The following is a 25,480-nucleotide window of genomic DNA, read 5'->3' on the forward strand; positions in this document are numbered from 1 at the left end:
TAGTTAGTGGCACTCACAATATTGTGCAGACACCATCTCTGCCTAACTGCACATATCTTCACCCCAAAAGGAAACCCTGAACCCACTGCCCTGAACCCCTGGCTACCACCATCCCACCTCTGTCCGTGTGGACTTAGCTCTGCCAGATTTCTTATATAAATGGAATCATAGAGCTAGTGATCTTTTGTGTCTCGCTTCTTTCACTTAGCATGATTTTCAAGGTTCACCTGCCAGTAACATGTATCACACTTCCTTTCTTTTTATGACCAATACTGTTCCATCATGCACGCGCCGCACGTGGTCACCCCTCACCTGCTGATGGACATTTGGGTCATTTGTCCCCTTCGTCTGTTGTCCCACCATGTGGCCCTTTAGAATAGTGCTGCTGTGAGCATGCGTGCACATGTGCTTATCTGAGTGCCTGTACTCAGTTCTTTTGGGTGTATACCTTGCTGTGGAATGGTTGGGTCGGTTTTATATTTCACCTTTTAAGGAACAGCCGAAATGTCCCACAGCAGCTGCGCAGTTTTGCCTTTTCTCCAGTCAGGTACAAGGTTCCCGTTTTTCTGCATCCTTGCCAACATTTGGTTTCCTTCTTCTGGACTGTAGCCGTCCCAGTGGGTGGGAAGTGGTATGTCATCATGCTTTTGTTTGTCATTTCCCTAATGACTGGTGATGTTGGCCATCTCATGTGCTTGTTAGCTATTTGTAAGTCATCTTTGGGGAAATGTCTGAGTCCTTTGTCTAGTTTTTAATTGGGGTGTTTTCTTTTTGTTGCTGGGTTCTAAGAGTTCTTTATATATGGTGGATACTAAGGATTACGTTGAATCTGTAGATCGATTTTGGGGAGAATTGCCATCTTAGGGATATTGAATCTCCCAGTCCATGAATATGGAACATCTCTCTTTATTTAGGTCTTCTTTGATTTTCAGTTGTGTCAATTTCAATTAGATGACTTGTGTTTAGGCAGAGTGGGAAGGGTACAACTGAGGCAAGAAGGAATATACACATTCTTCTCACGAGCTGCTTGAAAAAGGCAGTTGACCATGTTACTTAATTTTACGGAATTCAACAGTGAAACTTGGATTCAACAAAACAACTTAAAAAAATTTTATAGTCTGTTAGTTCAAACCTAATACCAATCTTTTAAAAAGCATTCTGGTTCCTAATAAAGTGCCTGTATTGTGTTTTGACTGTTTCTCTGTGAGAACATTATTCTTGGTATCTGTGCCAGCTTTTTGTTACCACTCTTGAGGTAAAAACTATAATTACATTGTCAAAATAATATTTAGAGTATTATTTTCAGAGAATAATTGCAGTGGTGTGACGAATATATTATACTCATCAAATTTTATGTAAACACAAGCATGAGTTATTTTAATTGAGTTATTGGTGTTGTTTTTGGCCTTTATTCTTTTTTATTCTGTAAAAATAAGGTTGGGATTTTTGAGGGGCTTTGTTACATTTGCAATATTTACATAAAGATCAGTCGATAAGCAGTTTGGTAAAAGTAAACTGTCATTTGTACTTGTCTGGAGTTTTCTTTTCTTATGTCTCGGCTTCAAACCTTTTCCTTCCCAGAACTGTGCTCTGATTCAGAGTGCGAGCTTCTAGATGCCTCGTGAATTGTCGGGTGGGTCACTTGGTTTTCAGACCAGCTTATATTATATTGTTGCTTTTTTTGTGTGTTAAATTAATTTAACAAGGATTTGCATATTAATATTCAGTAACGATATAAATGTCATTTTAAACTGAATTAAAAGTGAAGGTTTTTTTATTAGAAACATTTTTTATAATTTCATTTTAGAGCAGTTTTTAAAGACTCAGAAAAGTGAATAGAAAAACAACATTGCCTTATGCAGTCTACATTAGATAAACACTTGACTTTTTTTAAGTCATTTTTCAATACTTGTATGTATAGGAATTCATGTGTACTTGCAGTTTTGTCTTCTCCTTCTTTATTTTAGATTATAATATGAATTTAATTGAGTTTTGAGGTTCTTGGTTCATCATTTTCTTTGTATACTTTTTTTTATCTCAGTGTTTTGATTTTTGGCCACAATCACTTGTTGAGCTGCTGTGAGTGAGTAGCAGAGGCGCGTAACACGCGTGTCCTTTTTATCTTTACAGCTCCCCTGCCTCTGAGGCCTTGGAGCTGCAGCCTGCCCTGCACTCAGCCAGGGCTTGAAGGGATGGCCTAGATCCTGGGAAAGTCTGAGAATGGGGGACGGGACCTGGGGCTGGATCTGAAGGCCACCCCTTTCCTTTAGCAAAGCCAGAGGTCTAGAAAGTTTAGGGCTTCAGAAATCCTTTTGCCCTTAAAAATGCCCCCTGGTCGCTGCCTGGTGGGACTTCCTTTAGCGGAGCCAGAGTTTCCGTTTCATCTCTCTGGCCTGTGGCCTGCTTCCTGCCCCCCCGGGAGGAGCCCCCACGTGTGTGTGCCAGCCTTTCTTCCACCGCCTGGGGCGAGTTACGTGACCTTCGGAGCTTTGGTTCACTGCGGTGCCAGGGGAGAAATGCGTGCCTGCCACGGGTTGTTGTGGGGATTAGATGAGCTAATGCAGTGACAACACAGTGCCAAGCACCTGGTAAGGTGTTTGAGCAACAAAACACTTTTGTCATTATTATTACCTCTGCCTCCTCCACGGTTCTCCGTGTGGGGTTCATGCCGGTGTTAATCCTCAGAAGTGTCTCTCTCTGTCCGCTCAGCGTCTCATCATAGGCTCTTCCCTCGGCGTGGATTGCCTCGGCCCCAGCAGGACCGCTTTAGAAGGAGTTAGCCAATGGTGGGGTGTAGGCACCGACCCCTCGGCGTGGACACCAGGCAGAGCTGGGGCCGGGCCGGGCCGGGGGTGGGCACGCCGGGGTTCATGGCGGTTCTGTGTACCACGAAGTACAGCAGTGTAGGAAGCGGTTTCTGGGTCACGTCCGCGGCCGCGTGGGAACTGGCTGAGCGCTGGCCCTCCTCCCAGCGTTCTGCAGCGGTCCGGAACCTTGCCCTCTTCCCTTTGGGCCCCGGGTCTAAGGGGGGGAGCTGTTTCCTGGAGCCTTAATCTCTGGGTCAGTCAGTTCAGTGTTGCATTTTTAGTTTAGCTGGTTATCATATTCAATTTTTTCTTTGGTTAAAATAACTAGTTTGGTTTTCCGTTTGCCTAATTTGGTGCTGATTAATCTAGCTCTCATCATTTTCTAAGGCCTGTGCTTGGTGCCTTCTCTGGTTTTCTCTGGGACCCTCCTTCTCTGCCTCCTCCCTCCTTCCCTTCTTTCCCTCTGCCTGGTCTGCCAGCTGGGGTGCAACCAGGAGACGGAAACCACACTGTAGCCATTGTTACAGTGGTACTGGCGGAACTTGCTGGAAATCGATTCAAACCCTTTCTATTCTCGGATGACTAGTTTTTCTTTTTAATTACTAATGGGTGTTAAATCTTCTCAAATACATTTTCTACATTACTTGAGATGATCATATGATTTTGTCCTTTACAGGTTAATGTGGTCAGCTATAAATTTTGATTTTCTAATGTTAAAGCCGCTTTCAGTGCAGGTATAAATTCACCTTCATCAGGTTCTATATTACCAGATTCATTTGGTTAGCGTATTTTTAGTGTTTTTCACATGAGCGGTATCATTTTCCTTTCTCATACTGTTTGTATTCTGACTTGGGTATCACAGCTATGCTAGCTTTGTAGAGTTGATTTAGGAGCCTACTCTCTTTCTGTTCTCTGGACAAGTTGTATAAACTGGAATTATTTCTTCCTTGAATGTGAACTGGCCAGTGAAACCATCTGAATCTAGGATTTTCTTTGTAGGAAAATTTTTGACTACCAATTCAGTTTCCTCAGTGTGTTACCTAAGTCGTTTACAGAGGTTTTGCAGTCAGTTTTTGTTAGTTTTAGGGTTTTGTTCATTTCATTTAAATTTTTAAACACATGCTATTTTAGTATCTTCTTGTTTTCTTTCCTGATGTCTGTAACATGTTTTTTTTCTGATGCCAGTATCCTCTCCTCATTTCTGAGAATTTGGTGTCTTTGTTATTGTGCCTTTTCTCATTTTTGATCAGTCTTTCCAAAGTTTGGTCAGTATTGAGATTTTGGAAGACCGGAATGTGGGATTTGTTGAGTCTTCATTTTATATTGTTTTCAATATCAATAATTTCTTGCTCTTTATTTTTATTTTCTTCATTTTTTGGGTGGTTTTGCTAGTGTTTTTGTAATTTCTTGAAGCAGATGCTTCACATATTTATTTTCATTGTTCTTCTTTCCCAACGTATGCATTTTAAAGCTAAAAATTTTCCTCTGTGTACTGTTTTAGCTGCATCTCAAAAGTTTTGGCTTGTTACATTTCTGTTAACATTTATTTTGAAATATTTTATTTCCATTATGTTTCTTTTTTTGTTCCTATGGGTTACTTAGAAGTATATCTTTTAGTTTTAAATGGTAGATTTTCTAGTTAATTTTAGGATTTATCTCCTCAAAATGATTGCATATAAGCATAATTGCAATGTGGTAAATGAATATTATCTGTGTATCAGTCCTTTAAAATTTGTTGAGAATTGTCTTTTGCTCCAATATATGGTGAAATAATTGTTTTACAATATGCTCTATGTCCTTGAGAAGACTGCATGTTCTGGTTTTTAAAATAATTTTTTCCTTTTTTATTAATAACTTCATATATAATTACCAAGTAGATGTTCTGATAAACATGAGACAACACTCTTACCATATTGGATTGAGACAATCACAGGGATAAATCCAGAATTGTGATACTTTATAAGTGTGTAACTTTGGTCAGGTTACTTATAACTTTTGTGAGTTTTGGTTTCCTGTGCTCTATCAGAAGGATAAAAGTACCTGTCTCAATAGTAAGATTCTTAGTAAGGATTTATATAGTAAGCAATCAAGGTTTCCATTTACTGTCTCTGACCACAGGAGCAAACACATATTTTCATTGAACATTTGGAAACCTGGCATTTTGAATTAATATTTATCAAGTCCATATTGTGCACTGTGCTGGTAAAGAGAGTGGCCAGAGGAGCGTTTGTGTTCCCTGCTGCGTGCTCAGCCATGTCAGTGAGCTCACATTTCATCCTTGCAGTAACTCTGCAAAATAGATATTATCTGAATTTTATGGTGAGGAAATTGGATCTCACAAAGGTTAAATAACTTGCGCAGGTTCACACTAAGTTGGGAATTAACTTAGATCTTTTTTTGGGGTCAATAAGCAGTTTTATTTTACTGTTCTATGTGTTTTTTAAACAGACTATTTCTTAGAGCAGTTGTAGGTTCACAGCAAAATTGAGAAGAAAGCAGAGATTTCTCAGGTGTCTCCTACCCCCACATATGCACAGCCACACTGACTGCCAACCTCTGGTGCCAGCGTAGTGCATTTGTCACATCACAGTTGCCCGAAGTCCACAGTCTGCGGGTTTGGACACATGTAACGACCTGTGTCCACTGCCCTGACACTGCCTGCGCTCTGCCCAGTCATCTCCTCCCTGCTCCTGGCAACCGCAGGTCTTGTTTTAGTGTCTCTGCTGTTTTGTCTTCTCCGGAATGGCACCGAGTTGGAATCCCACACCGTGCAGCCCTTCAGTTTGACTTCTTTCACTCGGTAATATGCGCACCTTCTTCCACGTCTTCTCGTGGCTCGATAGCTCATTTCTTTTTAGTGCTAAATAATATTCCATTGTCTAGAGACCACAGTTTATCTGTTCACCTGCTGAAGGACATCTTAGTTGCTGCCAAGTTTCGGCAATTTCAGGTAAAGCTGCTATAAACATTCACATGTAGGGTTTTGTGTGGACATAAGTCTTCAGTTACATTGGGTAAATACCAGGGAGCGTGACTGCTGGGTTGCACGCTGAGAGTGTGAGCGTTTCTGCTGTTCCACACCCTCGCATACAGCATTCTGTCAGCATTCTGGATGTTGTCCAATATTCTGCAGCTCCATTTGGTGAGATATTCCAAGTATGTCAACTATGTTGTTATTAAATCTTACTCAAGTCTTTTAAATGTACTGATATTTTTGTCTACTTGTTCTAGAAGTTACTGAGAGAGGTGTTATTACCGAATTTAATTGTGAATTTTTCTGTTTCCGCTATACTTCTGCCAGTTTTTCTCTCGTGTGTATTTGAGGCCATATTATTAGGTGATTCCAATTTTAAAATGTATCTTTCTGGTGAGTTAAGGTATTCTTAAATGACTTTAAAAAAATCTCCAATAATACTTTTTGCTTTAAGGTATATTTTGTCTGGTTTTAAGAGGGGTGTGACCTCCTTTTAGGCTGGTATTTGCCTAGTATACCTTCTTACATTCCTTAGTGTAGAATATTTCTATAGCCTTATGTTAGATAACCTGTGTTAAATGGCATGTAGTTAGTTGGGTTTTTAAAAATCCAGTCAAAGAGTAATTCTCCCTCAATTGGAGCACATATTCCAGTTGTGAAATACGAATTATAGGCATATTCGTCTTTACATTTACAACCTTTTTAAGAAATTCTGCTTAGAGCGCACTGATGTGGTAAGGCATTTTAAATTGAATGTCATGCCCAAAGTTTCACTGTGGAGAAAGACATTTATAGTTAAAAGAAGATAATGGAAATGTCCTGCTTAATAAAACATGAAATAGTTCTTATTAAGATGCATTTCTTCAGTGTGTTAAAAACTGTTTTAATCAATGTCATTTTTGCTTTTGTAAACCCTCAGCTTTCCGCTGTGGCCTGCAGTTTGTAGGCAACATTGCCTCTCGGAATGAAGAGTCCCAGTCTATTGTTTGGGTGCATGCTTTCCCAGAACTCTTCTTGTGAGTAAGAGTTTTTCTACCTTTTCTATCATGGTTATATCATGCCATTCATATCAAGTCCCAAACCAGGAAAAACTACACCCTTTGGTACCAAAATTGAAGATAGTGGTTGTTCTTGGTGTGTCTAGGTTCAGTATTGGCTGGGAGAGGATGTGGGGGAGGCTCCCAGGGTTCTGGGAACGTTTAGTTCCTTGATCTGGGTGGTGGTATATACATATCTAATAATTTACTGGGCTGTACACTTAAGATTTATGCCCTTTGGTATATGTCAGTTTTACTTTAAAAAAAATGAAAGTTTGGGTTAAAGTAAGAAATATTGTTAAGGACATAAAAAGAAAAAAGTTCCTAAGAAAAAAAGCTGCCTGTGCTTGAGCTACAAGGCTGTGGTTTAAAGCAGTTTAGACGCAGATCTAGGTTTGTTTCCCTGCTTTTGCACACGTTAGATATGTTTGTTTACATATGCAACTGATGTGTTAGTGCCATCATAAATTTATTAGGCTTTTTATTTTTGTGTACTAAGAGAGAAAACTAAAAAAGGACATAGGGTTAAAGTACATTATATTTTGTTCAAGACTGTTTGTAATGAAAAACAATTTCTCATTCAAAAACCATTTGTTGACTATAATAGAATAAAAGCATCCAGTTGACAAGAAAAAGCCACAGAACATTGAAGTCTGGGCAGTGAATTAATGATTATTTATTCACTGAGTACTTATATTCTCAGCACAGGGCTGCATGTTTTGGTAGATATGGAGAACTGTAAGACGTGGACAGCCCGTCTGTGTATCTAGGTTGGTTCACAGTACTTCTCCCAGTGGTTTCCTGCTTTGTTTTGACCACTCTGTTTGTTCATAAGAAATCAAGCATTGAGATAAAAGGTGAGCCATGAGGCAGGTAGTAAGAAAGGCACTGTCTGGAAGGAGGAAGCCTGGCTTCTCCTTCAAGCCGGGCTCTGTGTCCAGTGACTGGGGTGTCTCTGGTGCGGGCTACCATATAGGCAGCAGAGTAGAAGCTATTGTTTGAATGCCCTGAGCTGGGAATTTCTTGTGTATTGTCCCTGGCCTGCGTAGCAGCTCTGCAGGGCGGCGGTCCTGTCCCTGTTTGGACAGATTACTGCCAGTAAATGGTGTAGCTAGAATATAAACCCCCTGCTGCTGTCTGGGTCCAAAGTCCACACTCTTTTTAAATACCAGCCGCCTAAATTCTGTGCTGCCTTCCCCGGTTGTGTAGGATTTCTGGGCTTACCTGTGAAGTATGGGTCAGGATCAGGTACACTCTGATGTGGCCTCTAGCTCACTGAGTCCATAACTGACTCTCAGATTCCTGTACATAATTAGAGTTGAAGGGGTAAAATCTTTATGATTTAACAATAAGAGCTTAAGTGGAAGGGAAGACTTGTGGAACTCAGGCTAAAGAAATAGCAATTACTCATTTTTGAGAATTAATTTCTTTAAAACATTTTGCACCCTACTGTCTGTCAGGTCTGAGCTAGATGGGTGTGGAATATGGATAATTTAGATATATTCATCACTCCCCAAAAGCCCATGCTTTGGTGGGGAAATAAAGGAACAGGTAGGCACACCGTAGTGTAAGAACTGACCTGACTGGGATAAATTCAAGTGTCATGGAAACCAGAGGAGAGGCTTTGAGCAGGGCAGTCGGAGAGGTCAGGAGGGGTTACGTGGTGGTTTTACATGCGTCATCAGATCTGAGCCCCCAGAAGCCTGTGAGACAGGCTGAGGAGGTCTTGTGATTGTATTCCATTTTCATACCAGAAAATGCTAAAAGAGGTTATGTGACTTCACTCTATATGTATTCATAAGACAAATATAACCAAATTTGAATTCCTGCTTTGGCAGGTACTGGCTTTTTGCCCTTGGGCAAGTAAAGTCAGCACATTTTTATCTGTAATATAAGGATAATATGTCCTCCAGAAGAGTATTATGAAGTATAAGGGGAAAAAAAATTCTGCCGTAGTGCAGAAGCAGCCGTCTAATTGACAGTCAGTGTGTCAGTGGCCTTTCGAAGATGACACGACTGATAGGCAGACAAGCTAGGACTTGCCCTGAGGCTCTTGACCCCTGGTTCTATTTCTTGCCCTTAGGCATTCTGTCCCTTATAACTGTTAAAGGAAAGAGGTATCATTTAATGCCTTTTGATTTTTCTTTTTAACAAGAATGAACACTTTAACGCTTTATAAATATAATCATTTTATCTTTTTCTTTAATCAGATATTTGTTTTTTTGCTTCTGAGTCATATGTCAACTGTAACTTTAATACTGAATACTTTGTGTTGCAACTGACTTTAACTGACGTTATATTTGCTATTTCTACAGTAAATAATGTGCTGGTTTCAAAGTGTTCTACTTCTTCATTAGGTCCTTAAAAATATCTGTATGTGCTGAATTTGTTAAAGGGATTATTATTATTTATGTGTTATAATCATATTGTATTATGTTGCTAAATTGGGCTAATGCTTCTCTCTTTATTTGGAAGGTCTTGCTTAAATCATCCAGACAAAAAAATCGTTGCCTACTCATCAATGATTTTGTTCACATCACTTAATTCTGAAAGAATGAAAGAACTGGAAGAAAACCTCAATATTGCAATTAATGTCATAGAAGCTCACCAAAAGCAGCCTGAGTCAGAATGGCCGTAAGTATTTTGCTAGAAATGTGATTGCTTAAGAACATCCTGACAGATCACTTTCCTGTGGAGGGTTTAAGTGAAAGATTGAACTATAGTAATTGAGTGATAAGTTAAAAGTTAACATACGTTGACACAATAAGAAGTGTTTCTCAGTTTTCTCCGCGGACCCAGGGGGCCTGTGGAAGAGGTGCAGTGAGGTTTGAGCTGGGCCTTGAAGGGTCGGGAGTGTCCTTCAGGTGGGCGAGGAAGGGAGGGCACACCTGGCGCAGGACCCCGCACGGCGTGAGAGCGCACAGGCACTTGTGGAGTTCACCGATCACACTGCCGCGGCTGCGGTAGGTGGGACGTTCACAATCTCAGATTGGTATGTGTCTTGTGGGCATCTGTTTGGAGGAGAAATTCACTAGTGTTCAAATTGTACACATTTACATTATGCATCATTTCTCTGTGGTTGCTTGTAAGATTCTTCCCTGTCTGTTCAGAAGTTTAATTATGATGTCTTGGCATGGATTTCTTTGGGTTTATCCTATTTGGGGTTCTTCAGCTTCCTGAATCTATCAGTTCATATCTCCACATTTGGGAAGTTTTTGGCCATTATTTGTTTTGAATACTTTTTCAGCCCACGCTCCTTCTTCTCTCCTTCTGGGACTCCGTGTCAGGCCACAGCAAGGCCAAGGCTGAGGGTGACTGTGATCATGAAGACACAGCAGGCTACTTTTAGACTTAGCCAGCTTGTCACTTACGTGGACAGGGAAGAGAAGAGTAAGCCACGTCCCTGTGGTCCTTGTCCCACACTCCAGAAAAGGGGCTGGATGAGCGGAATGACAATTGTGAGATGCCCCATTGCTGAAGGGCCACTTCTTGATGCCTGGAGCGGGGGTGGGCTGGAAAGCCCCATGTCCCATCAGGTCTGTCCCAGGACAGCCTTCCAAGGGGCTAGGAGAGCCTCCGAAGCCTTAGACCACCATCGTCTCGAGTTCCGGGAGGCCCACCGAGTGTGGAGCTCCTGCCTGGGTGGCCTGTGCAGTTGTGCGTGAGGTTGGCGGGACGTGGTGGAGCAGTGCCCTGTGCCCTGCGCTCTGCTGGTATCAGGGCTGCTCTGCTGTTACCCCAGAGGTCCCTGAGGCTCTGCAGTTTGTTTGTTTGTTTGTTTTGCAGTCTGTTCTCCCTCTTACACCAGTACCACCTCCCTGCCTTGATTACTATAGCTTTGTATAACTTTTGTAATTGGAAACTCTGTGTCTTTCAGTGTTGCTCTTTTCCAAGATTTTTTTTGGCTTTTCTGGGTCCCTTGCATTATGGACTAATTTTAGGTTCAGCTTTTCAGTTTGTTCAGAAAAGCAGCTGGAAGTTTGTTAGGGAGTACATGAAACTGCAGATCAATTTGGGGAATATTGCCATTTTAACTAGATTAAATTTTCTAATTGATGAAAAGGGGATATCTTTCCACTTACTTAGGCCTTTAATTTCTTCAGTGATGTTTGTAAATTTTTCTAGTGTTGTAAGTCTTGCATTTCTTTAGTTACGTTTATTCTAATTATTTTATTCTTTATGGTGCTATTGTAAAATGGAACTATTTTCTTAATTTCATTTGTGGATGGCTAATTGCTAGTATATAGAAATACAATTGATTTCTGTATATTGATTATATATCCTGTAAGCTTGCTGAACTCTTTATTAGTTTTAATAGTTTTTTTTTAGGATTTTTTTTTGTATACAGGATCATGTCATCTGCAAATAGATATAGTTTTACTTTTTTCATTCAAGTTGCCTTTTATTTCTTTTTCTTATCTAATTGCTTTGACTAGAAATTCTAGTACAATGTTGAATAGAAGTGGTGAGAGCAGAAATCTGTCTTATTCCTGTTCTTGAGGGCAAAGCTCTCAAGTCTTTCACCATAGAGTTTGATGATAGCTGTGGGTTTTTCACGGGTATCTTTTATCAGGAAAAAGAACGTTCCTTCTACTTTTAGTTGTTGAATGTTTTTATCCTGAAAGGGCATTAGATTTAATCAAGTGCTTTTTCTGCATCTATTGAGGTTTTTGTTCTTTATCCTATTAGTGTAGTATATTACAGTGATTAATTTTGTTTTATTTTAAAACAACTTTTCATTCCCGCTGTCTTATGGTATATAATCATTTTTATATATTTCTGAATTAGCCTCATATTTTGTTGGACATTTTTTTGTCTATGCTGGTAAGAAATACTGGTCTGGAGTTTTCTTTTTTTGAGATGTTTTTGTCAGGTTTTAGTATCAGGTTAATACTGGCCTCACGGAATGAGTTGAAAAGTGTACCCTTCTCTTCTTTTTGCCTTGTGTTACTTTTGGGAGGAGTTTTGAAAGATTGGTGTTAATTCTTTAAATATTTGGTAGGCTTTACCAGTAAAGCCATCTGGTCCTGGCATTTTTCTTGTGAAAGTTTCCTGATCACTAATTTAGTCTCTCCTTGTTCGGGGTCTGTGCAGATTTACTTCTTGGGTCAGTCTTGGTAGTTTGTGTCTTTCTAGGAGTCCATTTGGCCTATGAGTGTAATTGTTGGCACACAGTTATTTATAGTATTCCCTTAGAACCCTCCTTATTTATGTAAGGTTGGCAGAAACTTATGTAAGGCTGCACTCTTCATTCCTGATTTTTGTAATTTTAGTCTTCTATTTTGGGGTACTATAGCTTAAGATTTGTCAGCTTTCCTGCTCTTTTCAGAGAACCAATTTTTTATTTCATTGATTTTTTAGATTAGTTTTTTATTCTGTATTTTACTTATTTCTGCTGTAATTCTCATATCGTTCCGTATGCTTTGGGTTTAGTTTGCTATTTTTCTCGTTTCTTAAGAGGTCTTCCTTCTTATTTATAGAGGTTTATAAATTTCTTTGTAAGAACTGTTAGCAGTATCTCATATTTTGGTATGTTGTGTTTTCATTTTCATTCATCTCAAATTATGTTCTAATTTCTCTTATGATATTTTGTTTGATTCATTTAGGAGTTTGTTGTTTAGTTTCTCAGATTTGTGTATTTCCTAAATTGTCCTTTCATTACTGGTTTCTAATTTCATTCCACTGTGGTTGGAGAACAGTAGTTTCATTCTTCTCAAACACATCGAGGCTTATTTTATAGCCTGGCATCTGGTCTGTAATAGAGAATGTTCCATGCGCACCTGAGAGCACTGTGTTCTGTGCTTGGTGGGGTGTCCTGTAGATGTCTGTTGGGTCCACTTGACTTACTGTGTCCTGTAGATGTCTGTTGGGTCCACTTGACTTACTGTGTCCTGTAGATGTCTGTGGGGTCCACTTGACTTACTGTGTTGTTCAAGTCTTCTGTTTGCCTGATGGTCTTCTGTCTAGTTGTCTAGACTTCATTACTGACAGTGGATTATTTTGTTTATCCCTTCAAGTCTATTAGTTTTTGCTTCACTTATTTCAGCTCTGTTGTTAGATAATATATGTGTTTGTAATTGTTACAACTTCTTGAGGAACTGACCCTTTTATCATTATAAAATTCATCAAGAGTTTTGTTGTTTTTAATAATGCTTCTCTCCTGTTTTCGTTAAAATCTGTTTTTATGCGTGTTTCCACATAGTGGTCAACGGGTTTAGGGCACAGATGGTCAACTGGGTGGGATTCACTTGCATTTCAAAGGTGAGGTAGGAGCTTTTAGTTTTGGCCTTTCAGTGTAAACTTTATTGTTCTGTTGAAATTATACCTGATTTTAAATAATTTATTTTTCTAAACATTCATTTGTATTTGAATTACCACTTGCAAACAGAAGTTGGTACATGAAAATATGATAGCGTGCTTGATTTAGAAGACCTACCTCAGTATGCAAATGTCTTGTAAACATGAGGGATGAATCAGAGTCAGCTTGCTTAGAGAAATTTTCTGTAAGTAGCAGAATTCTGTTTCATTCTGTTGAGTACCTTGGATGTATATTTTAACCATTTGCAATTTTTTAGCAGCAGCATTGTATAAAGAAAGGGTAAAAGGTCATAAAGAGCAGTATTTTCAGTCTACTTCAGGATAGCTCAAGTTAAAATATCCAAGGTCACTAGATGGAATTAGACAGGAAAAGGGGTGGAGGGTAGTAATAGTTAGCTGATGTCTTCTGCAGGCAGGACCCTGAATACTTTGATTTATCTGAGAGGAACTCTACATTTGGCAAACAAAAATGGGGTCACAAAATATCTAGAGGCTGCCAACAAAATTGTTACCTTGCTAAATATGAATCCTTCCCTGAAAATTAGAGAAAGCCTATTTTTTGCCATCCCACTTCCTAACTTTACAGGGTAACTGTGACATCAGCACCTTGATTTGTAAACGTTGCTTTTCTATAATCATATTTCGATGGTGAATTCCAAGATTAAACTGAGGCGCTCTGCCTCTGGCTGCGGGGTGGGTCAGTTCTGGCCCCAGAGGTAGAAAATAGTAGATGAAAAGCCAGACCTCCTGTGGCCTACGCGAGGGGGCCGCGTGCACGTGAGACGCAGGATGTAGGGAAGTGCCATACTCCTAGGGTTTTCTTTTTGTAAAATAAATGTGTTTCTCTAACGCCCCTTCCACCCTGACTTCTGCCTTTGATAGACTCTATTTGCATCTCCCACAAACGTTTTCTTCTATTTTCCATAAAGTTGGAGTATTATTTGAGTATTACTTATAGTCTCTAAATGTCCTTGTGGCATTTTAGGTTTCAGATTAGTGGAAGGAACTCCACCTTCCCCATATAATATTAGCACATAATTTCTGAGTTTACAGATTGTAGTTCTGCAAAAGAATTTAATCAATATTTGAAGTCTGTAACTTAGAGAATATTGAACATAATTGGGTCTCTTCTCCTTATAAATATCTTCATCATTGGTTTACCTTGAGTAGATTTGGTAAGAAAGTAAATGCAATGAATTCTGAGTGAAAGTTGAGAATTTACTTGTCACTTTATGTAGCCCACTAAATGGAGTGTACATTATATTTAGACAAACAATCCCAACAATTAACACATAAAAACTTAGACATAATTGACAACATTTAAATTACCATCTAAAAGTTGCAAGAGGAAACCTACCTTCCATTGGCTGTCTGTCATCATTGCTTCGTGCGTGTAGTATTATTTGTTGTCAGTGTTACATAGTAAATGTATGTTATAGGTCGTCACACAAAGAATTCCATTTGTTAGTATGGATATCTACACAGGACACCTTTTTCTGCCTGTGTTTGTAAAATGGATATGAGTGACAGTTGTTCTTATCCTCTAAATAGTTCTAAAGTTAATGTGAAAATGGCACTGTCTTTACTCACTCAGCATTTTTCCCTATTTGCTAAATGAAAGGAAGAGTGAGGGAATTTTACCTCTCATCATTTTGAACTGACGGCAACAAGCAGAGTCAGACCCTCACTCAGGTTTTAAGTCTACCTGAAACTTCTTTCTAGAGAGGCTGCTTGCTCAAAGGGCCAACTTTAAATAGGGGAGCATTCTAGGAGGAACCATGGAAGTCAGGAAGCTGGGTGCTAGTTTTGGCTTTCAGGTTCCCGGGGCCCAGTGTGTGGGGTGGTGGGGAGACAAGGGCAGGCAGGGGAGCTGTTTGGGTTTGAGGAGCCAGGTGGCGGGACAGTGTGGGGCGTGGTGGGAGGATGGGGCGCTGTGCTGGGGTCTTGCTCCGCTAAGTTGCCAGCGCACACCTGCACAGGAGCACCTGGTGGTGCAGCATGCCAGCGGCAGCAGGGGAGGCCTTCCTGGGACTGAAGGGGACGGGGGAACCATGCCTGAAGGTGTTACCAGGAAATCCAGCCGGGGAGATCTCCCTGTGCACTAGGTGGGGCCTTAGCCTGAGAGAGGGTTCTGAACTCTGATCAAGAAGGAACTCATGAGCAGGTGCAGGCAGAGAGCAGGTCACTAAGGCGAAGTCCGCGCTGAACGAGGGAGTGTGGGTGCGCTCCAGGGGCGGGCAGCTGGTGGGGCCCGGGTTGGGTGGTGTAGAGCCGGAGTTTAAGCGGGGGTGGAATATTCATCAGGGTGGATGGGGCTTTCTCAGAATAGGGAAGGGATTTCTGGGAAACAGGGTGATGCCCTCTTTTTGTCCTTAGGTGCTCTGCCTTGGAACTGTCATAGTGCCAAGGGGTGTGATTTTTAGTATGGTAATGAGTATATAATGTATTCAGAGGTGAAGTCAAGGTCAACTTCTCTGTATTGGAACCAGCCAATTTTGGCAGGTCTGTTATCTACCCCCTCACTCCCCACATCCCTCAGAACAGTTTACAGGGAATGGTTAGAATGTAAGTAAGCATCTAGCTCAATGTAAACACCAGCCGAAGTCCCCGGAAGTCCCCGGCCCCCTCTCTGTTCATGTCTGGTCATTTACCTGCTGTAACAAGGGGGCTGGGGTGGGAAGAGAGTACGAGGCAGGCCCATGGGGAGGAGCCTCCCTTGGCAACGTTCAGTCTGTGACGTGATCTGAGGTGCTGGAGCCTGCATTGTAGGTTTTAGAGAACCTGCATTATTGGGTCCCTGAGTCGCCATGATAGAAGGTGACATTAATTCATCTTTTGTTTCTATTTTCCTTTGCCTGTCTGAGAAGAGAGGCAGAGATCTATGATTTGGTGTTTTGGAGGAGTGCCTGGACTTGGCCCACCCAGCCGAGATGAAACTCACCCACTGTCCGTTGCAGGCTGATGAACCAGGGTTACCCAAATGGTTGTCCCACCAGCATATGGCAGGATGTCTGTTAAGCAGAAATACATTTGAGATTAGTTTGCCTGGATACGTTATTTAAATTGCAAATTTAAATTTGTGGGGATAGCTAATACATGCATGTAGTTTAGGTACCAGAATGTATTTCTCTCCACCGTTCACCTAGCTCCCCCGACCCCATTCCCTAAACAGGTAAGCTGCTGTTTCTTCCCTCCCGCCACACTGTTGTGCCTCTTGCTTTGTTTCACTGCATAATGTATTTTGAGATCTTTCCACACCAGCATAGAAAGTACTTCTCATTCTTTTATCTTCCATTGTATGAATATACCATGATTAATTTAATCAGTCCCTTATTGGTGACATGTAGGTTGTTTCCAATGTCTCATAACTACAAACTGCTGCGGTGAATAGCTTTGTTCTTACATGTGTCATCCTGCCTGTGAGCAAGTGTGACTGGAGGTAAACTCATTAGTGCGGTCACTGAGTCAAAGGGAACATGCTTTTCCAATTTTGACAAACATGTCCTAGTTGTCATTCATAGACGTGATACCAGTGTACACCCTTACAGACGTGGCACCAGTGTACACCCTCACAGACATGGTACCAGTCTACACCCTCACAGATGTGGTACCAGTGTACACACCCTCATAGACATGGTACCAGTGTACACCCTCACAGATATGGTACCAGTGTACACCCTCACAGATGTGGTACCAGTGTACACACCCTCACAGACATGGTACCTCTGTACACCCTCACAGACATGGTACCTCTGTACACCCTCATAGACATGGTACCAATGTACACCCTCACAGATACGGTACCAGTGTACACCCTCACAGATGTGGTACCAGTCTACACCCTCACAGACATGGTACCAGTGTACACCCTCACAGATGTGGTACCAGTGTACACCCTCACAGATGTGATACCAGTCTACACCCTCACAGATGTGGTACCAGTGTACACTCTCACAGATGAGGTACCACTGTACACCCTCACAGATGTGGTACTACTGTACACCCTCACAGACAAGGTACCACTGTATACCCTCACAGACATGGTACCAGTGGACACCCTCACATACATGGTACCAGTGTACACTCTCACAGATGAGGTACAGTGTACACCTTCACAGACATGGTACCAGTGTACACCCTCACAGACGTGGTATCAGTGTACACTTTCACAGACATGATACCACTGTATACCCTCACAGATGTGGTACCAGTGGACACCCTTGCAGATGTGGTACCACTGTACACCCTCACAGACGTGGTACCAGTGTACACACAGACGTGGTGCCAGTGTGCACCCTCATAGACGTGGTACCACTGTACACCCTCACATACATGGTACCAGTGTACACCCTCATATACATGGTACCAGTGTACACCCTCACATACATGGTACCAGTGTACACCCTCATATACATGGTACCAGTGTACACCCTCATATACATGGTACCAGTGTACACCCTCACAGATGTGGTACCAGTGGACACCCTCACAGACATGGTGCCAGTGGACACCCTCACAGACATGGTACCACTATATACCCTCACAGATGTGGTACCACTGTACGCCCTCACATACATGGTACCAGTATACACCCTCACAGACGTGGTACCAGTGTACACCCTCACAGATGTGGTACCACTGTACGCCCTCACATACATGGTACCAGTGGACACCTTCACAGACATGGTACCAGTGGACACCCTCACAGATGTGGTACCAGTGTACACCCTCACAGACGTGGTGCCAGTGTACACCCTCACATATGTGGTACCAGTGGACACCCTCACAGACATGGTGCCAGTGTACACCCTCACAGACATGGTGCCACTGTACACCCTCACATATGTGGTACCAGTGGACACCCTCACAAACCTGGTACCAGTGTACACCCTCACAGACGTGGTGCCAGTGTGCACCCTCATACACATGGTACCACTGTACACCCTCACAGAGGTGGTATCACTGTACACCCTCACATACATGGTACCGGTGTACACCCTCACAGACATGGTACCAGTGTACACCCTCACAGAGGTGGTATCACTGTACACCCTCACATACATGGTACCGGTGTACACCCTCACAGACATGGTACCAGTGTACACCCTCACAGAGGTGGTATCACTGTACACCCTCACATACATGGTACCGGTGTACACCCTCACAGACATGGTACCCGTGTACACCCTCACAGAGGTGGTATCACTGTACACCCTCACATACATGGTACCAGTGTACACCCTCACAGACGTGCCAGTGTGCACCCTCATACACGTGGTACCACTGTACACCCTCACAGAGGTGGTATCACTGTACACCCTCACATACATGGTACCAGTGTACACCCTCACAGACGTGGTACCAGTGTACACCCTCACATACGTGGTATCACTGTACACCCTCACAGATGTGGTACCACTGTACGCCCTCACATACATGGTACCAGTGGACACCCTCACAGACGTGGTACCAGTGGACACCCTCACAGACGAGGCACCACTGTACACCCTCACAGAGGTGGTATCACTGTACACCCTCACATACATGGTACCAGTGTACACCCTCACAGACGTGGTACCAGTGTACACCCTCACATACGTGGTATCACTGTACACCCTCACAGATGTGGTACCACTGTACGCCCTCACATACATGGTACCAGTGTGCACCCTCACAGAGGTGGTATCACTGTACACCCTCACAGACCTGGTACCAGTGGACACCCTCACAGATGAGGCACCACTGTACACCCTCACAGATGTGGTACCAGTGTACACACCCTCACAGACATGGTACCAGTGGACACCCTCACAGACGTGGTACCAGTGGATACCTTCACAGACATGGTACCAGTGGACACCCTCACATACATGGTACCAGTGGACACCCTCACAGACGAGGTACCAGTGGACACCCTCACAGACATGGTACCTCTGTATGCCCTCACAGACATGGTACCTCTGTACACCCTCACATACATGGTACCAGTGGACACCCTCACAGACATGGTACCAGTGGACACCCTCACAGATGTGGTACCACTGTACGCCCTCACAGACATGGTGCCAGTGTGCACCCTTCTTGGCAGGTTTTGAGAGTGCCTGGTTTCCTCCGTCGCTGCTCGCCAGGTGTGCTCTCAGAGTTTGGATTTGTCGATCCTGTCAGCATTTAAAATCGTGTCATTGTAGTTTTATTTTGTATTTTTCTTGTTATGAGGTTAAGCATCTTTTTTATGCTCAAGAGCCTATTTCTTTATGTGCATTCTCGTTTTCTTTACCCATTTTTCTATTAGGATGTCAGTCCTTTCCTTATTTATATGTAAGAATATTTTCTTAATCAGGGATATTAGCCCATAGTTTGAAATAAGACACAGTTTTTTCCCCTACTTCTTTGTCTTTTGACTTTTCATATGGCAATGGCTATAAAGGCCCTTTTGGGGGCCTATTTTTGGTAGTAGCTATAAAGGCCTTTCCTTTACCAATGTTGTCTCCCAGTATTGTATCATTTCAGTTTTGATGTATAAGTGTTTGATGCATTTGGAATTTATCTTGCATAAAGGTCAAATATGAATACACTTTCCTTTTGCCCCAGATGATGCTGGTGGTCATAGCAAAAGAGCGCCGTAGTGGCTGTGACCCGTTCTCTTCTTCCCTTGCCCCTTCCCGGTTCCCTCACCACCTCACCACCCCTCCACGTGGAAGACTTTTCAGTTCCACCGCGTCAGCACACATTCCAGCATGAGAACGTGCTCCTTCCTTCACTAAGTGTGTCTCTGTCTGCTATTAGGCGTTAAGGATTTTATAACTATACTGATCAAATCACATTTATCACACATTTCTTAGGATATTTTATTTGTTTAAGAAGAAATTCCCTAAGTGCCTTTTATCCCCCAACCTGATTGACTTGGGTTTATGTTCCAGTGTTTGAAAATTGTTTCTTTTATTTTGTCTGCTTTTATAGGTTTAAGGTAGGAGGGTAAATTGTTAGCCTGTTATGCCCAGAATTGGAAGTGATACTTGGAGATTTTAATACTGATATTTATAGAACATTCTGGCAACACTTATAAAATCCATTTCATTTTCAACTGCATGTTTTATGTTCACCAACTTAGACCATAGTCTGGGCTATAAAAAAAAAAAGAAATCTCAGTAAATATATGAAAAAGATAGAAAATGTACAGATATGTTCTGTGACCATAATACTTAAATTAGAAAACCATAACAGGATGCTAATCTAGAAAAATTCCAAAATTTTGGAAATTCGCACATCTAAATAATTGATTTCTCAAAGAAGAAACGATAAGGCAAATCAGAAAGTCTTCTGAACAACACAATAAAATACAGAATTTGTGGGATAAAGCTAAGGCAGTGCTTAGAGGGAAATTTATAGCTTTAAATGTTTCTATCAGAGATGAAGGTCTGAAATCAGTGACTTAAGGTTCTACTTTATGAAAATCGAGAAGAACACAGTAAATCCTAAGTAGAAAGAAGAAAGTAATAAAAGATAAAGGCAGAAGGCAATGAAATGCAAAACAGAAAAACACTAGAAAAACTTAACAAAGGCATAGTTGGTTTTTTAAAAAGATCAACAAAATTGATCAAGAAAAAAGAACGAGGATACTAATGACCAGTATCATAAAAGAAGGCTTGGCCACCACATCTGTCTTTTCTACGCTCCTGTGTTGGTTGAAGCAGCTTCCTGCAGGGGACAGTTCAGACGAGGGCTGGCAGCTGGGGGCTGTTTGCCAGTAGCATTCAAGGATAGAAGCCTTCAGTCTTGAATCCCTCTCTATCCATTCATCTACTGATGGACACTTAGGTTGCTTCCATTTCTTGGCTACTGTAAATAGTGCTGCGATAAACATAGGGTGTATCTGTCTTTTTCAAACTGGGCTGCTGCATTCTTAGGGTAAATTCCTAGGAGTGGAATTCCTGGGTCAAATGGTATTTCTATTTTGAGTTTTTTGAGGAACCTCCATACTGCTTCCCACAATGGTTGAACTATTTTACATTCCCACCAGCAGTGTAGGCGGGTTCCCCTTTCTCCTCATCCTCGCCAGCATTTGTTGTTGAAAACCCTAATAGTATTTTATAGTTTATAGTTCCCTGAGTTTCCTTCATGCTGTTTCTGAGTCGTTTTTTTGTCACTTCTAATTTAAATGCTCCCCCTCCTCCTTCAGCTAGGGTTTTACAGAACACCTACTGTAGCCTCCTGACCTTCATCCCAGCTCCGCACCAGCCCTCTGGTTAGGAAAACTGTTGTTTCGATAATCCACAATGTGTGCCTGCATGTTGCACCCAAGACATTTTTCTCGAATTATCTATGTATGGGTTTTCCTTCACTGTTAGAGCTTGGAGTACTTGGAATACAGTACTTGGAATATTGTGTTTTTAAATGAATGTTCCTGTGGGAAAAATGTTTTGAGCTCCAAACAGCTGAATTATGAGTGAGCTAATTCAGGATCACAATTTTGTGTACCTGGCTTGAAATGCATGAACTTCTATTGTTGCAGTTTGCTGACCTACCTAAATTGATATGAAAATTGTTTGAGAATTTTAAATAACATTCATTCTTGTTAGAAATATTATACATCAAAATGTTGATCAGTTATTTCAAAAGTTGTAGAAGAAATAGATAAATGTTTAGATTTAGTTTTTATATGAAGTGACCAGTGTGTTGTGGTAATATGCTTTGTTCTGTTATCATACTGACAGACATACTTTTGTTTTATTGTTTGATAAAACGTGATTAAATAAACTGATATATTTAATGCTTTATAATCACTCTGAGTACTGCAGCCTTGGCTGTAAACAGCATATTGGCGAATTCTTTAGTTCTTCAGTTTTCAGATGCCCTCTGGCAAATACGATTCAGAATTAATTAATAATACTATTCAATCTTTTTAAGTGTCACAGTGGTACTTTGAAGAAATAGGCTTATAATCTTGGCCTCCGGGTTTCCATAAGTTGATCTCTAAGTTTAGATGAGTGCGGTCGCTTGACAGTGAGGATGTTTTCTTGGAAACCTGAGAGCTTTCAAAGAGCAGGTAATCAAGCCAGGCTGTATCACTGTGTTGCTGGCATATGTTTAAATAAAAAGTGTGACATGCCCATTTCTCTGGTTAAGTTTACCACTTAACTTCTGACTAAAACAATTTAATATGCTTTCTTTTTATACCTGAACCTGTAGCTAAATTTTATTCTACTCCTTGAACAATTACTGAAGTATTTTCCTTTCTCCACTTAGACAAAAGCCATAGTACGCCCGTTGAATCATTTCAATAAGCTTTTCAGAAGTAAAATTGGAAAAAAGTGTTTTGAGGTTTTTTATTTTCTTTTAGCTGCCAACAGAAAAACAGGATGTGAACCTCTTAAAACATCTTAAGATTATAGTTAATCAAAAGCATAATAAAAAGGAGTGACTTTATGTGTGAGATATGCCTATAAAGTAGGTAAAACCACGTCTATTTTACTATGTCTCTAGTAACCAAAGCTATTTTCTCCTTTTTCCTTAGGTTCTTGATTATTACAGATCATTTTCTGAAAAGCCCGGAATTGGTAAAAGCCATGTATGCCAAAATGAGCAATCAAGAAAGGTAACCCCCAAAACCAGTGTGGTTTTGAGTATTTAGCACATTCCATATAGAGTATCCTGTACACATGACTGGAAAACCATGTGGTTTCTTAGTTGGCAGAAAATCTCTAAATACATGTTTCTGTGTCAGTAATGGTTTTAAATTGGTTGGGTAACATTACAGCTTAGCCACAACAGGCTATGATTTATGTAGGGTTGCAGAATCCAGGTTGGCGCCATTATTCAGTAAAGGCATATTAAAGTATGTTAAGAACACAATGGTGTGCTTATCCCTTGATTTTATAATAGTAAACCATGCAGCTGTATATTACAGGTGCATATTTGAAATGTGCTCATTTGTTCCTGTCTCTGGTGTACTGGTTTGGGATATTCCCTCCTAGGTCTGTAGTTTTCTGGTAGCTGTTTTAGACTGAAAGAGGATCAGTATCTGCCTGCAATCTCATTGCCACTGTAGTAGGAAGAGCAATGCCCTCTGAGCCCAGGGACCTGGCCCTGTGCCTTGTGATGGTCATTCTTTATGTGACCTTAGCCAGTTTTTCACCTTGCGTGGATTCAGTTCCTGGACCTTTAAAATTAGAGGATTGAATAAAATCATTCACAGTATTCTTTCCATTCCAATAGTATATGTGTTTCCTAATCCAGTTGGAAATGTTGCCTTAGGAAAATAAAACCTACTCAGAAGTCACAAATCTAATGACAAACAACTTTAAAAAAATGTTAATCTTGTGATTGTAGTCACAATTTTTGTAATTGGCATCGTTTTGAAATTCTATATATTTGGATTCCAGCAGTTCAGCTTTATGCATGCCTTTATAGTCTTGTTTAGTAGTGTTTTTTTTCTTCTTTATTATCTTTAATAAAAAGTAAGTTCATGCTCTTAAAAGTCTCTTTAAATCTCATGTTTATCAATCCAGTGCCCCTTGCCATCACCACCATATGTATACTTCTGTCCCAGAAAACAGAAGCATTTTGTAGTTTTTGGACCTAAAGTAATATGAGGGCAGCACTATACATTAGTGAGGTGCTTTGCAGTAAGACCACCTGAGTATAAGAAAAATACGGTTTCATTGCATTTTAATTCTTCCTAGCCAGGAGCATGGGATGAGTTTCCATTTGTTAGTGACCTCTGTAATTTCTCTTAAGAGTGTCTTGTAGTTTTCAGAGTATAGGTCTTTCACTTCCTTGGTTAGGTTTCTATTTTCCGTATTCCTGTCAGAGGATCTATTTCTGGACTGATCCATGACCTCACCAAATGAGGATGACAGACTGAACATTTTCTGTTTTTCTTTATAAAAAATTGGAGCTGTTGCTTCCCTACTTCATGCAGGTTTCTGCTCAAGTGTCTGCTCTTCCACATCTGCATTTCTTCCAAAGGAGAATTGCTTTCCTTTCATCACATCATTTACTGTGCACCGTATCGTGTCACACACCTGCTTGCTGTTTTATGACGCTGCCATTAGATTGTTAGCTCTGTGAGAGCAGGATTTTTTGTTGTGATTTTTTTGTTCTGTGATGTCCACCTTTTCCAGACAGTGTTTGGCACATAGCAAGTGCTAAAAAAAGTTGTCTGAACAAAATTTTCTTACTCATGAAAAGTTTATCTAGTATGCTAATTAGTATACTATCCTCTACTGAGTTGGAAACCTCAGAGTTACTCTCGGCTCCGCCCTCCACATTCTGGTTCACAGCGGCCAGTCGGCACATTCACCTCTGCATCAGCGTGGTGGGAATTCCCTGGTTTGTCTCGGCTCTGGTTTATATGTCATTCTTGACTGCACTTGGGCTATATGGCCTTTTACAGAATCGTGATGCAATAAACATCTTAGTTGTACAGTTCAGGAGTCTTAAGCTTATTCTCATTGTTGTGCAACCAAGCTCCGGCACTTTCTCTTCTTATTTTTCCATTGAACAACTCCCTGTCTCCCCTCCCCGGCCTCTGGCACCCACCATCCCACTTTCTGTCTGTGGATTTGACTCTTCTAGATGCCTTGTAAGAGGCGTCACATAGTGTCTGTTCTTTTGTGACGGGCTTATTGCAGTTGGCATATGTCGTTGGGTCCGTCTGTGTCATAGCCTGTGTCAGGATGTTCTTCCTATTCCATTGCATGGATTGGCCACGTTTCGTTCATCCGTCGTCTGTCGGTGGACACTTGGGCTGCTTCCACCGTTCTGCTGTTGCGAATTGTCCTGCTGCGAACACAAGTGGGCAGCAGCCAGGTCGGCTTGTTCCCTCTGTTGTTCGCTTCCTCTGTTATTTGATCTCGCCCTGCCATTTCCGCGTGTGTGACCTGTCGCCGGATGCAGTTCAGTTCCGCCGTGTGGCATGGTGTCACCCCTGCCCGCTCCTGCGTCCCCCCACCCCCGTCCCGTCACTGCAGTGGAGCCGCACAGTTCCTCCCAGTGCGCCGGTCTCCCTGCCGTCTCAGACGCACTCTGCTGCAGTGGCCCAGCCGCCGCCCCGCCGCCTGGGGCCTGTGCGCTCATGCTCTGCAGGCCCTTAGAGGCCACCTGCCTTCTGCTGGCTTTTCTGACTTTACTCCACAAAAGCCTTCACGTCCTCATCTGCAGGTTTATCATAATAATCTGCTTTTCTTTAAGGACAGAGACTGAATCTTGTGCGTCTCCATCATTAATACCTGCTGGAATCAGTATGGGAACAGAATTCTCAACTAATACCAAATACTTACTGAAACACAGCCTACGGTGGCACCTTTGTCAATCCGTCGGACAGCAGGTGGCTGGCCGACCGT

General features: G+C 41.6%; 1 protein-coding gene across 9 annotated transcripts in view; it reads left to right on the plus strand.

Annotated features, from left to right (window-relative positions):
• Positions 1–25,480, plus strand: part of ATXN10 (ataxin 10) — a 169,936-nt gene that overhangs the window by 30,305 nt on the left and 114,151 nt on the right. For 8 of the 9 annotated variants that reach the window (XR_012121638.1, XR_012121639.1, XM_073214029.1 and 5 more), the window contains exons 4-6: positions 6,701–6,797; positions 9,294–9,452; positions 22,651–22,731. Coding sequence is in view for 7 of the 9 variants with exons in the window: in XM_073214029.1 (XP_073070130.1) it covers positions 6,701–6,797; positions 9,294–9,452; positions 22,651–22,731 (337 nt within the window). In the remaining 2 variants the exon portion in view is untranslated. The remainder of the gene's footprint in view (positions 1–6,700; positions 6,798–9,293; positions 9,453–22,650; positions 22,732–25,480) is intronic. The other variant, XM_073214031.1, reaches the window with a different exon arrangement.

This window comes from Manis javanica, chromosome 10 (assembly GCF_040802235.1).
Source record: "Manis javanica isolate MJ-LG chromosome 10, MJ_LKY, whole genome shotgun sequence".
In the NCBI taxonomy this organism is placed as follows: domain Eukaryota; kingdom Metazoa; phylum Chordata; class Mammalia; order Pholidota; family Manidae; genus Manis; species Manis javanica.